The sequence below is a fragment of the Panicum virgatum genome, chromosome 8K (genome assembly GCF_016808335.1).
Source record: "Panicum virgatum strain AP13 chromosome 8K, P.virgatum_v5, whole genome shotgun sequence".
NCBI classification, from domain to species: Eukaryota; Viridiplantae; Streptophyta; class Magnoliopsida; order Poales; family Poaceae; genus Panicum; species Panicum virgatum.
Window position 1 is genome coordinate 50997531 of NC_053143.1, and position 14212 is coordinate 51011742.

At 46.8% G+C, this 14212-nt stretch overlaps 1 protein-coding gene across 2 annotated transcripts; it reads left to right on the forward strand.

Annotated features, from left to right (window-relative positions):
• The first annotated feature begins 1252 nt into the window (after positions 1-1252).
• Positions 1253-13697, forward strand: LOC120645101 (disease resistance protein RGA2-like). 2 transcript variants are annotated; one of them, XM_039921851.1, is made up of 6 exons: positions 1253-1812; positions 2281-3375; positions 6492-8655; positions 8783-8870; positions 9022-9028; positions 13572-13697. In XM_039921851.1, the coding sequence occupies exons 2-3, from the start codon at positions 2302-2304 to the stop codon at positions 8574-8576; spliced, it is 3159 nt and encodes a 1052-aa protein (XP_039777785.1). In that variant the 5' UTR covers positions 1253-1812; positions 2281-2301; the 3' UTR covers positions 8577-8655; positions 8783-8870; positions 9022-9028; positions 13572-13697. The 2 variants fall into 2 exon arrangements, with proteins under 2 accessions (XP_039777785.1, XP_039777784.1); XM_039921850.1 differs by lacking the exon at positions 13572-13697 and having other exon boundaries at positions 9022-9602.
• Positions 13698-14212: the final 515 nt, after the last annotated feature.

Sequence of the window (14212 nt, forward strand, 5' to 3'; positions counted from 1 at the left end):
TTGATTAATTGAATAGTGCACTAATGAGGGATACATACGACCTTTCTCTACCTCCATAATCTGTCTCAAAAAACCCAGGATGCCCTAGAATGGAGGGAGTAAGGCATAGCTGCACATAAAACGTTTCATAAACCATGCCAAGAACAAATCTAGAGCAGCGAAAGGGCCAAAGAAGCAAATTAAGGTACCTCTCCCACCTCACCTGTAACGAATCATAAGACTTTATTTAGAGTCTTATGATTCCGTTCCAAATTATTAACTGCTTCTTCCTTTCTAAATTGTAGATCATTTTAGTTTTGTCTTAAAACCACCGTGCAAAACCAACTGAGGGGGTTAATTAAACAGTTTTGCAAAGTTGGAGGAGTTAAATATCCATTTTGGAAGGCTGGGGCTCTGCTGGGGGTTGCAACAGCTGGGGCGAGGCGTGGGCTTGTGTTTGGAAGTCGGAGCTGCTCTTCGCAGGGTGCTTGAGGTTGGCAACAATGACAGGTCATGGGCGTTTGCTTCTGGGCAGTTGGTGGATGGTTCATGGTTGGCCTGCCATGGGAAGTCGGAGCTGCTGGCAGCATTGCTTCCATGCTCGGCCACGATAACCCATGGCAGTGTGTCGTGTTTGTGCTCAGCCGTGTCGCGTGGGTTGGTTAGCTTTGGGGGTGCTTTGTTTTGGCATCTCGTTAGCTAGCTTTCTTGTACATATTCTTTCATCTTAACTGAGCGGCAGACCTCCTACCTTTGTTTAGAAAAATATCCATTTCTTTAGTTTATGGGTCCTGTATACATAGTACATTCACTTATTCCGTTGCATATGAAAGAACTAGTGAGATTTTTCCTTCCATTGCCACACCCGGCCGGATTCAGAGTTCAGACTTCAGTGCATGCATACCACTACCTCCCAGAATATGTCCCAGTGTACTACACCCCACTAAAATGATAAGTGCGGATATTTGTGAAGGGAAAGGATGGGCATCAGGGAAAGAAGATGCCATCTTCCACCGAGGCCTGTCTACTTCACTTTGGTCTAAGGAAGAAAATTCATCTTGTTAGTACAAATGCTTTAAGCAAATCAGATATGACCTATATATAAACACATAAACATTGCTTTAGCCTATCTCTCGGTGAAAGAAAAATTCTGCAAATTGCACCTTATTTCATTTAATTTCTTTTACCCCTGCAGCCTGCACGGCCTGCACGGACGTCGTGTTTTTGCTACAGTGGCAAGGCGGGAACAGCAGTTCCACGCAGATGACCCACGCGTGCTCGATCAAATTCTTCTTAGCAGGTCCCACTCATGTAATTAAACAAGCTGCCATCTGTATTGCTTCCTTTAGTTGGTGCAAGGATGAAAGCAAAAGGCATTATGCATAATTAAAACAGCAAAGGAAAAGGCAGTTATAAGCATATGATGCCTACCAAACGCACTAGGTTTATTTTATCCTCTTATATCTCTGAAGTGCTTAACTTTGCAAGCATATGACAATTAATTATAAGCATATGATGCCTACCAAACGCACTAGGTTTATTTTATCCTCTTATATCTCTGAAGTGCTTAACTTTGCAAGCATATGACAATTAATGGTTTCTTCCATGGTTTCTTCCATGGCGCCAAGTTTGGCACTAGATCCTTGGAGTGTGTAGCAAGCACAAGCATTGGATCTTCTTTTTCTAGCTTCCTCTTTTTTTCCAGGTCCGATCCACCAACAGCATATATAAGTGCTGGCTCATACCTGCCTGTCGCCTTGCTTTTCACTGCTAATCGCATTCTCGAGAGCACATAGCCCAAGACCCGAGGTGCCACGCCTGCAGCAAATTGAGGTGAATCAGTCTCTCTTCAATTCATGTTTGAATTCTGTATAGCAATGCAAGTTTGTTTCATCAATATATAGATATACATGCACAAATATATATATATATATATATATATATATATATATATATAAACTCCCGTTTAAACTCCCTGCTACCCCTTGGTGTAAGCAAACAGCCATATAAATCCTTTCAATATGTAAACATTAAAATTTTGATATCACTATGCATTTGCAATCCTAATTTTTTTCTCCTTGAATAAAATAGAAGTATTATATTTAGATCCAGTTTGAATATAGATTGATGGCAATCCAAATTATGAAGATCTGATAGATTTGTACAAATGTAACGTGATTTAGTGGAGCTCGGCCCTTAAATACCTTGGCTGCCGATTAGAGTAACAATTTCACTAAGTGGACCTGCATGCAGCAGTTATCCGGATGGAAATAATGTGTTTTGGTTAATTTGTCCATGTAGGACGTACGGGACGGTCAAGCTATGGCCGCCGTCGCTGCCATGGTACCATACGTGAAGAATCTGATTGCGGGCATGGCAAAAGAAGAGGTGAACATGTTGTTGGGCGTATCCGGCGAGATCACCAAGCTGGAGGACAACACGGAAAGCATCAAAGCCTTCCTGGCGGATGCTGAGAGGAGGCGCGTCACCGAGAAGAGCATCCAAAGATGGGTGAACAAGCTCAAGAATGCCATGTACGACGCCACCGATATCCTAGACCTGTGCCAACTCAAGGCTGACAAGAGGAGGGAATCTGAAGATGGCAGCATGGACAAGAAGGCTCCTAGTTGCTGCCAGTCATTGCTCTTCTGCCTGCGGAATCCTGTGTTCGCGCACAAGATTGGCAGCCGCATCAAAGATCTGAACCAGCGTCTTGATGACATCCGCAAGGGGGCTGATCAGTTCAACTTTAATATCATGTTTGGTTCTTATCAAGACAGGAGGATGACCAGCCAAACTGAACACTCCAGCCGCAAGGCAATGTCAGAGTTTGATGAGTCAGCCATTGTTGGGAAGAATGTCGAGAATGATATGAAGTTTCTTATCCAAGAACTAATCATTGATGACAACAACAACGACAACAACATCAAGGTAGTTTCCATATCTGGCATGGGTGGCATCGGAAAGACCACCCTTGCCCAGAAGATCTTCAAAGAGACAACCATCCAAAAGAACTTCAAAACTAAGATATGGCTGAGCATTGGCAAGCATTTTGACGATGCTGAGTTACTGAAGTCTGCACTCAAACATGCTGGCAGAGATCTTGGTGAGGAGAGAGACATCTCCCGCCTTGTATGGAACCTCACTGACGCCTTGTCAGCGAGCAAGTTCCTGGTGGTGATGGATGACATTTGGAGTGATGAAGCATGGAGTAATGTACTTTGTATTCCAATCAGAAATGCTAGCCGGAATAAACCGGGGAGTAGGGTCCTTGTCACTACAAGATCAAAAGACTTAGTTTTAAAAATGGGAGAATCCTTCCACCAACATCATGTCAGCCCGTTAGACGAGGAGGATGCCTGGTCCCTGCTCAAGAAACAATTGACACCTAATCAGGTCAGTCTATACGACTCCTAGCATTTCATTTTTTTAAGGTATGCACACGTTCCAAACCTCTCCAAGATTCAAACTAATCAATTTGACCAACAAATGTCCTAAGCATTAATTAGCATATTACACTATATAATTCGGTGTAGCCTTAAAGACTGCCGTGGCTCGACCATGTCCTATATATATTTTGAAACAGAGGGAGTAGTATCACAACAAATTATGAGTAAATTTATTGTATGCCATTGGAAAAACTCTCAATCCTTCAACATGATAGAAAATTTAGAGTTCACTTCCATGTAATTTGTTAAAATTTTGTTTCACTCTATTCAACTTCCATTAGTTTCGAGCTTATTTAGCTTAGGAATTGTTTTTGTTTGGTAATGACTAAACTATCCCTAACTTCTTGTGAGAGAGCCTTTCCAATCTCATCAATTCTAAGGAGCTATTGCCTCTGCCCCAACCTAACTCTATCTCATGTCTCTGACCGAATGCCCACCACTGGATCCGCCATTGCAAACTGCCCACATGTGAACCTAGCATCATCGGGCCAACATCCTTTACTTCCTTGCCATTGGCACACTGGGCACTCCCCGTCCTTCACCACTAGTGGTCGTCAGTGCACCGGCTCGCCGCTTGGCCACAAGGAAGGCGCATCTAGGCCCCTTAATTAGGTTTGAGCTGATCAATGACAAGCGATTAAGTACCCCCTAGAAGAAAATTAGATCTTATGGGCACTATTGTCAGTATACAGAAGTACAAAATGATGGTCGAGATACTTAATTTGCTCTTGTTGTGTCGATATTGATTTATGAAGTGGTTAATTTAGAGGAGTCAAGGGCCTATTGGGCCTTAGCCCATTAGAGTTAATTAGTCGCTTGCTTAGGGGTCAAGTAAACCTCTCTATATAAGGAGAGGAGATGTATCAATCTAATCAAGCAAGAGATTAGAAGGAAACCCCTTCTCTCTTGCCGGCCGTGGGCGAAGCCCCGCGGCCGGCGTTCCCAGCGCCCCCAAAACCCTAGCCGCCGCCATCCCGTGAACAGTACCCGCGGTACTGTAGCACTGCGGGTACTGTAACGCGGCAGCCACCATCACTTCCTCCACAATCCTCTCAATCCCACCTGCCTCCTTCCCCTTGCGCGACTACGGCGCCCAGAAGCCGTCGGGCGCGCATCATCCTCCGTCCTTCTTCTTCCCACGCCTACAACCTGCGTCCACGCCTTGGTAGGGATCCAATTCCTAACAATCTGGTATCAGCTATGCTAGGCGACGACAAGTCTGAGCCACCACTGCCGCCGCCAACCATGGAGGGTCTGGCCGCCATGATGACCAAGCTGCTGAGCAGCATGGGCGACATGGAGACGCGCATCACCTCTATGGAGTCGCGCATCACCTCTATGGAGTCGCGCCTTCAACCGCCACCGACGTTGAACCCCACGGCGTCCATGCCCTATGGGATGCCAGGGTACGGATCTACAACCCTGGCGAGTTCTTCATCGACGGCCGCCGCCACGCTGTCCACGGCACCCCCAACGTCTTCGCCGACCCTGCCGATCACCAAGGATCTGTGCGCCGACGTAAGGGTTACAATAGTCCAGATACAAGCCGCTCTCCAGGAGATGATACAACTTGAGCGAAAGAGAGAGGCGATCGTGCACCTACAAGCGGCAACGCGCAAGTTCTTGGCGCGACGTCTCGTCCGCGTGATGCGCAAGGAGCAACAGGACCAAGCGGCTTCATTCATCCAGGCGGCGGTGCGGCTGCAGGCTGCAGCACGCGGCCTCCTAACGCGGCGTCAGCTGCAGAAGATGCGCTTGGAGATGCAAGAGGCGGCTTTGACAGCGATCGACCTCGGCAATTGGGGGCGCGACCTTGTCCCGTCGGAAGGCCACCAGCGCTCGCGCCAACTCGCCGCTGTCTTCAAGCGCGCGCTGGGTAGCGAACTCTAATTCTACAGCAGTGGAAGGGGAGGCGGTTTCCTCTTTGTCATCGGCGGGGATGCAGTGCCTAGCGCCACCGCTTTTCGCTACCGGCCACCGCGAGGACGTCTCCGCTGGTCGCAGTCCCGATTAATTCCAGGTGGACGTACCCGCGCACCCCTCTCGTTCCGATGGTCTCCGTGGGATCCAGGCGGTGACATACGTGCAGATCCAGCACGCGGAGGGTGTCCGCCTTATCTGCAGGAGTCAAAAATAAAGAGTCGCAGTTTATTTAAAATAAGCCGAGATGAAAAAGGCTTGTTCTTAGGAGTTCGGTTTGCGTCTAGTGGAGTCATTGTTAGCGTCATCGTTAGATTGCAGCTTGAGGACAAGCTGCATGTCCAGGTGGGGTGTAGTGTTAGAGGAGTCAAGGGCCTATTGGGCCTTAGCCCATTAGGGTTAATTAGTCGCTTGCTTAGGGGTCAAGTAAACCTCTCTATATAAGGAGAGGAGATGTATCAATCTAATCAAGCAAGAGATTAGAAGGAAACCCCTTCTCTCTTGCCGGCCGTGAGCGAAGCCCCGCGGCCGGCGTTCCCAGCGCCCCCAAAACCCTAGCCGCCGCCATCCCGTGAACAGTACCCGCGGTACTGTAGCACCACGGGGTACTGTAGCGCGGCAGCCGCCGTCACTTCCTCATCCACAATCCTCTCAATCCCACCTGCCTCCTTCCCCTTGCGCGACCACGGCGCCCAGAAGCCGTCGGGCGCGCATCATCCTCCGTCCTTCTTCTTCCCACGCCTACAACCTGCGTCCACGCCTTGGTAGGGATCCAATTCCTAACAATAGATTTATGAGGTTTCTTTTGACTATTTTTATTTCTTTCGTGATGGCGGATGTGGGTAGCTACTTTAGATATATACTACTTAGGTTGTTATTTTACATCAAACTGTTTTTATTTTTTCATAATAACAAAACTTCCAAAAGGTGTTTGCAATTAGTAATAGTAAGAAATGTGGCTAATTTTGATGTGTTGACCAACCTACGCTTTATGCTTGTGAAAAAACTGAATAACAAAATGACAATGACCCTTGTCTAACAGTAGCGGATGTGAAAATGTATATAAGCATGCAAGCAGTGCTGACCCTGTTTTAATTTGTAGTAAGAAATAAGAAAACTTAATAAATTAATTGTTGGCCGCAGGTAGTCGGAATTGAGCAGCTGAAAAATATCGGGATGGATATTCTTAAAAAGTGTGACGGCTTACCCCTTGCAATTAAAGTGATCGGAGGACTGCTAAGCACGAGGTACCCAAGCGAGCGTGAGTGGAAGGCTGTTTTGGACAGTCCCGCATGGTCAGTAGGTGGACTGCCTGAGCAACTGGACAACCGGCTCTACTTGAGCTATGAGGATTTGTCTCCCCAGCTGAAGCAGTGCTTTCTATACTGCTCACTCTTCCCTAAAGGTGCAATAATTATACAACAAGTAATTACTCCAATGTGGATCAGTGAAGGATTTATTCAACCTCTGGGTGCGAGTAGCAGTTTGCACGATGGGTGTGGTGGGTTAGAAGACATAGCAATCCAGTACTACCGAGAGCTAATCAACAGGAATCTCATAGAACCTACAAAAGAACATTCTTTCACAGGATATTGGTGCACCATGCATGACGTGGTCCGCTCCTTTGCTGAACACATGACAAGAGACGAATCTCTGGTGGTGGTTGATGACAAGCAAGCTTGTACTACACTTCGTGGTGGCAGCAGCAGCATGCTTGTCCGTCGCCTCTCACTAGGAAGGACCATAACACTAGCAGACTGGGCTGTTTTGCAAAGGCGGAAGTCACTTAGGACACTGATTATAGGTTGTAGATTAAACTTGAAGTCTGGTGATATGCTAGGTAGTTTCTCTAGTCTGCGGGTACTGTGCATACGCTCTTTACATTTAGATAGGTTGGTTGCCTCTCTATCGAAGCTGAAGCACCTAAGGTACCTTCACTTAGAGGATACAGATGTGTCTAGGCTACCAGAAGACATCCACAAGATGAAGTTTCTACTGCACATGTACCTTCTCAATTGTAAGAAGTTGGGCCATCTACCTAGCAGCATCACAAAACTTGTCCATTTAACAAGTCTAGCACTAAATGGCACGAATATCAGTGCCGTGCCTAAGGGGTTTGGTGGCTTATCAAATCTGACGTCACTTTATGGGTTCCCGGTACACGTGGACGACATGGATGCTGGCAGCAGCAGCTGGTGCAGTTTGCAAGAGCTGGCACCTCTTTCTCAGCTTAGGGATCTCACACTACATGGCCTTGAGAAGGTGCCTGCCTGCTGGATGGCTGAGAAGGCCATGATTAGCAGCAAGGCCCACCTCAACAATCTAGAGCTGAACTATAATAATCAGGAGGCCAACGAGAAGCAGCAGCAGGAGGAGGTCTTGGAAAAGCTCTGCCCTCCGACCTGCATTGAGAATATACGTGTGTTAGGGGGGTACGTTGGTTGCCACCTACCCAACTGGATGTGCGCACCAGCATCGGTGGAGTTTAAGAGCCTGAGGTATTTGACGCTGCAGGACCTGCCTTGCTGCACACATCTCCCAGACGGACTGGGTTGCCTCCCAAGTTTGGAATATCTTGACATCACAAATGCACCAGCCGTCAAACGAATTGGGCCTGAATTCCAAGCCTCCTTGGCTCCATCGGCATCGGCGGCACATCCTCCGTTTCCTAAACTGGGATGGCTGCAACTGGTATGGCTTTGTGAGTGGGAGGAATGGGATTGGAACAACGACGGTTGTGAGGAGCAGCAGAGTGATGCGAAATCCGTTATAGCCATGCCTTATCTTGAGGGACTATACATAAGAAACTGCAAGCTGAGGTGTCTTCCACCAGGGCTCGCCAACAGCAAGAGGCATGCTCTGAGGGAACTGTACCTGTACAAAATCACCAACCTGGTATCCGTGGAGAACTTTCCTACTATTGTGAAACTTGACGTGATCGACTGCCCCGATCTCAAGAGGATCAACGGCCTCTTGATGTTGCACAAGATCAGGATCATCCGCTGCCCGAACGTGGAGGTGCTGGAAGGTGTCCCAGCACTTGATAGCCTTGTGCTGGAGGACGCCACCATGGAGGCTCTTCCAGGATACCTGCGAGGTGTGAACCCAAGGTATCTCAATCTGGGTTGCAGCAAGAAGCTGTGGGAATCCTTGTCATCACCAGGTAGCTCCGAGTGGAACAAGATCAACCATATCGGAAAACACAATATTGTCTTGTTGGAAGATTGAGATGCAAGCTCGCTGGAATATTCAGATGAAGTTCGAGTACTGCACGGCTGGATAGAAATCAATTCATGCGTTCCTTCAGGTAATTTGCATTCTTTCCATATGGCCAAAGTTGATTTTAAATTACTAACTGTTAATTGCTTGTATCATATCAAAGTAATGTCCATGCATCAATCACTGATCTGATACATATGTCTGTGCCATCACAGGGAGAAAAGCTATGATTCCACCGGACATCATACTCTGCTGATGAAACAGAGTCGTGCTGATATGAAAATTATCCATGCATTCCTTCAGGTAATTAATTTGCATTCTTTCTCTGTCACATACAAAAGTTGTTTTCCAGATTGCTTAATTGATTGATGCTTGTACTCACATATATTCTATATGAAGCCACGGTAATCTCCATGCATCGATAATTGATAACATCCTGTATTTGCGTGATCAGCGAGGAGGTATGCTTCCGGAACCACACCGAGGCACACCCGGGCATTGTATTGTTCAGTGAAACAGAGTCCTGATGCAGCCAAGACACACCAAGACACATCCTTCAACGGGACGGAAATAAATGCAACCGTCGTTTCTCATAGAATTAATTATAATAATAAGATTCTAGTCGCATGCATGTATATTTTTTTGCCCTTGTTTAATTTCCTAGTACTGATCCGGCTGAGAGTTGAGGAGTCTGATTTCCCTCATTATAGTTGGGGTTATTCTACAAGAGTCAATAAAAGTACAGCTACATGTTGCCAATCAAGCGAAGTATGATTATTTTATATAATTTAGTACAGTATGATGATGTGAGGTGAGGAGACTGCCCTGTGCCAGCAGGCGTGCAGAGGACATCTGGTGATGGCCTAGTTTGTTAACATTATTCGGTAATGCTAGGATCAGGCATCCGATGGATCGGACGCCGTCCCCACCATTCCATTACTCTTCCTCCCGTTCTTCTGGACCAGGCGGTAGCGAGCGGCGCGCAAGGTTGGAGGCGGCGACGTCCAAAACCGGTGGCGAGCCCTCCACAGCGGTGGGGCCTGAGACCGGCGGCGAGCCCTCCGCGGCGGCGCCCGACGGCCTCCGGCGACGCCACCAGCCCCTTGACGAGGGGACTCCTGGCCACACGGGCGGTGGCGTGCGAGGGGTGGGTGCAGGACCTCCAGCCTCCATGGGTGGCTCCCCCTCGCAGGGGTAAGCCGCACCGGCTGCTGGAGGAGCTCCGGGCGGCAGCTATTGCAGCCTGCTCTTGGAGGTTGAAGAAGAGCGAAGGTTGTGGCGAACACCGAATGGTTATGGGGCTGTTCGGCTGATTTAAAAGCCGGCTGATTTCGGCTGATTTAATAGTACCATGTGAGAAGAAATAAGACAAAACAAGTCGAAATAAGCCGGGAAAAGAAAAGCGAACAGGGCCTATATTGCAATAGGTATTTTATTGTCACACCCGGTTTTAAGGACAAAACCGAATGCATAGCTATATGTATGCTAGGATCAAGTTTCATACATATAGAGACATCATAAGTGAATAATCGGTAACAGTATCACGAAGAAGAGAAATACAACAAACAAAAGACTATCAGAGTTATACAGCTTATCCTGGAAACGAAGGCTTCAAACCTCACAGGCAATCGACTGGGGGTTGCGTACGCCTAGAACTCAGCATCATCTTCAAAATACTTCTCACACCTTCTTCTTCTGAGCAGCAGTAAGCAAGGGTGAGTACACTTATGGTTGGTACTCAGCAAGGCCACAAGAAATAACCAGAAAATGGTTTAAATCCATCTTTAAGTTTATTAATCATGTGAGGGTCCAAGCCGCTCTTGACCGTGAGCACGGCTAACCGGTTAGTTTTAACTCTGCAGAGGTTGTACACTTTCACCACAATTCGCGTAAAAGTTCCGAAGAACTTTAAACCCAACCACGCAATGTGCTAGCTAGGCACAATACCACACTTCCGAGGTGTGATTGCATAGGGACGCTACGAGGCCTTTACAAAGAATCCCTATATGTATGTGTTGGTCCCTGTCGTGCGGTCCCTCAGAAGACGCAGCTTCCTTCACCCGCTCCACAACACAAACTCATAACCACCAAGCGGAACAACCCCAACACAACATATAGTTCATCTAATTACTTAGCCAAGACCAGAGCCCATTAGTATTGTGGTTGTACGGTTTTCTTGGGTGGTTCTCCATGTTCCAATTAAATCATAGTACTCTTGTAAATAAAGCATAGATAGAAGTATGGTTAGGGTCACTTGCCTTTCTCCAACGAAAAGCTACTCTTACTGCTCTTCACTGCTCTTCAGCTTTTGCTCACTTGGAACTCTTGATCTTCAATCTTCAAACGGCGATCCTTCTACTCGGAGCAATCATGGAACAAACATACAAAGCAAACAAGAAGATACAACTAAGAACAATACACCAAAACAAAAGAAAGGCTTTAAAAGAGCATACTAAAGGATAGGACTTGTTGCTACGGTTACGAAGGCTCAAGAAACGCGGAAAACGGAACTAAAACGGCGATTCTATAGACTAAACGGTGCTTCAGGGATCTAGTCGCGATTAACTAAAGGGTTAAGGTCTAACAGAAAAGATTTGCAAGACACAGAAAACTATGCTCACAGAGGATAACAAGGTCATAAAACTATCACACACGTTGCAAGGATCACGTGAGCGCGAGAATCGATGAAAACAGAGTTAAAACGTGGAAGATATGGCTAAAACAGTGCACCAGGGACTTGTTTGTGATAGATTTAAACTTCCAGGGGCTAGCTTTAAAGAAACCAGGGGCTAAAACCTAATTAAACCTTAAACGCAGGGGTTAGATTGCAAAAACTCAACTCACGGACGGCGGGTTGGATTTTAGAAAAACTCAGGGTTTAAAACGTAAAAGGAAGGACATATACGTAATTATTTTTGAACGCTGATGGACTGCGGGTTTATTTTGTGGAAACTGGGGGACTCTTTTGCAAAAGGGGCGGGGCTGACCGGTATTTGATAGGTTTGACTCAGGATGGATCTAATCTGGGCCGTTGATGCGAGATCTGACGGCTCTGGGTAAAGGGGGCAAACGGCGGCGGCGCTTGACCGGTGAACGGCGGCGCGCGACGGCGGATCGTCGGCGTGTCGCGTCTACGCGAATCCGGCCCTGATTCAACTCGGGTCTTGCTCTGGGAGCACGCGCGCGGCAAGGCGAACGCATCTAGGGCAGCGGCTCGAGCTAAAGCGGATGGGGCAGCGCTTGCGGCGACGCATGGCGGAAGGGCGGCAACGGCGAGCTATCTCACGCGAAGGAGAGGGTAAGGGAGAGGGAAAAGGGGCCGGTGAGAGTTCTCACCACGACGCGATGCTCCAGCGGCAGCTTTTGGAGGCGAGGGAGCGACGGAACGGCAGCGCGGCGATGGGCTTCAAGCTCGGCAACAATGGCGGCTCGCGAGCTAGGGTTTCGCGAGGGCGTGACGACTGCGGCTCGGTTGGATGGGTTCACGGGGTGCAGGCGGTGCCTTTTATAGGCCGGGGCCGAGGCCCTTGGCGTGCGTGCCAAGGCGCAGAGCGGCGGCGCAGGGTGTGGCCGGACTCTACAGAGTCCGCGCCTGACCCGGGGTAGGGGAAGCCCCTGACGGGTGGGCCTCGCGCGGCAGTGGAAGGGGGAGACAGGGAGGCGGAGCGGCCGGGCCGGCTGGCGTGCGGAAGCTCGCTGGGCTGCGGGAGCGGGAGCGGGCCACGCGCGGGGGGGAGGTGCTGGGCCGCGAGGAACGGGCGGCGGGAGAGGGAAACGGACGGGCCGGCGGGGGAGGAAAAAAATGCTGGGCCGGCTTGGGGTTTTAGGCTGAAAGAGTTTTTTTTCCTTTTGCAAGAGATTCAAACAAATTCAATTTGAATTCAAAATTTAAAGAATTGAAATTCAAATTGAACCACAACATTAAAACAATGCAAGGGTAGCATGAGTGCAACACGCAACCAACTTCATTTTATTTTATTTTTAAATTCAAACAAACTTTATTTATTTCTACTAAATTCCCTGTGAACAAAAGAAAATGTTGCAAAATTTTAAAACTATGAGAAAATTGTTTATTTATTTTTAATTTTAATCACATCCTGAAATCCAAAAATTCCAGGGTGTGACATTTATGATATTGCAGTAGAGACTTCTGGAATGTTGCATGTGCTTTATGTAGATGTTGTAAAAGTAGATCTAAACATTGCGTTGTCAAATTTGTTGCAAGTTTTTTATCTGGATGTTGCGTCTTCAATGAGAGATTTAGATGTTCCATTCAATATGAAACAGATATTGCGGCCGGTTTTTTCCTCATCATCAACTATGGATAACAACTTTTTTTAATATCTTTTTGATGTTGCAAACGATGGTTTTTTATGTTGCAGATATTTGCTTTCTATGTTGCAGCCATCATTATTTAATGTTGCGTTGCACCAATAGTGTCGGATGGATCGGAAGTCATCACTAGGTAGCTCCAAGTGGAACAAGATCAGCCATATCGGAAAACACAATATTGGTTTATTGGAAGGTTGAGATGCAATCTCGCAGGAATATTCAGATGAAGTTCGAGTACTGCACGGCTGGATAGAAATTAATTCATGCATTCCTTCAGGTAATTTGCATTCTTTCCATATGGCCAACGTTGATTTTAAATTACTAACTGTTAATCGCTTGTATCATATCAAAGTAGTGTTCATGCATCAATCTCTGATGTGATACATATGTATGTGCCATCACAGGGAGAAAAGCTATGATTCCACCGGACACAGTGACCCGGACATCATACTCTGGTGATGAAACAGAGTCGTGCTAATATGGTCTGCGCTCAGGCATGCACGGTTTGATCAAAAGTTATCCATGCATTCCTTCAGGTAATTAATTTGCATATAAAAGTTGTTTTCCAGATTGATTAATTGATGCTTGTACTCACATACATTCCATAATGAAACCACGGTAATCTCCAAGCGTCAATAATTTATAACATACTGTATTTGCGTGATCAGCGAGGACAGCTTCCGGAACCACACCAAGACACACCGGGGCATTGTATTGTTCAGTGAAACAGAGTCCTGGTTCAGCTGCCTTACATTGAAATAATTTTGTTATAAGTGTTTTTTAAGTTTTTGATTGGCGATACGTAACACCCAAAATAAATTGATTTCAGTTGAATAAAAAATGATTTTATTTGCAAAATGATTTTTTTGCTTTTTGTTAAAAAAGAAAGAAAAAGATTTCTTTCTTTCTCTCTTTCCCTTAATCCGGCCCAAACCTCTCTCTTTCTTTCCCTCTCCCTCTCGCGGGTGCTCGTAGCCTAAGAGGGGGTGAGGGTGAATTAGGCAACTAAAAATCTTAACCTAAGACTCCAATTAGTTTACACATAAATTTAAACTATTGCATGCTATCTAGATATCCAACTAGTTTTGCAACCTATAGCCAATACTAGCAAGATATTACTCTAAGAAAGTAGAGGCACTCAAGTTGCAAGTATAAAATGCGGAAATGTAAACATTGAAGCACTCAATCAAGAGTATCGCCTCTCGGTCACCAAGTCTCTTTCAGGGACACCTTGACTTGCCACCAAGGCTTGCACCAAGTTCTTGGTCACCTTGGGCACGCTTTCCACTGAGAAGCTTCTCCATAAAGGATGG

What these genes read in the sequence shown, in the direction of transcription:
- LOC120645101 (XM_039921851.1), top strand. Translation starts at nt 2,302, where the DNA reads ATGGCCGCCGTCGCTGCCATGGTACCATACGTGAAGAATCTGATTGCG. An exon ending in AACAATTGACACCTAATCAG is followed by an intron (nt 3,376 to 6,491) that starts GTCAGTCTATAC and finishes TGTTGGCCGCAG; the next exon opens with GTAGTCGGAATTGAGCAGCT.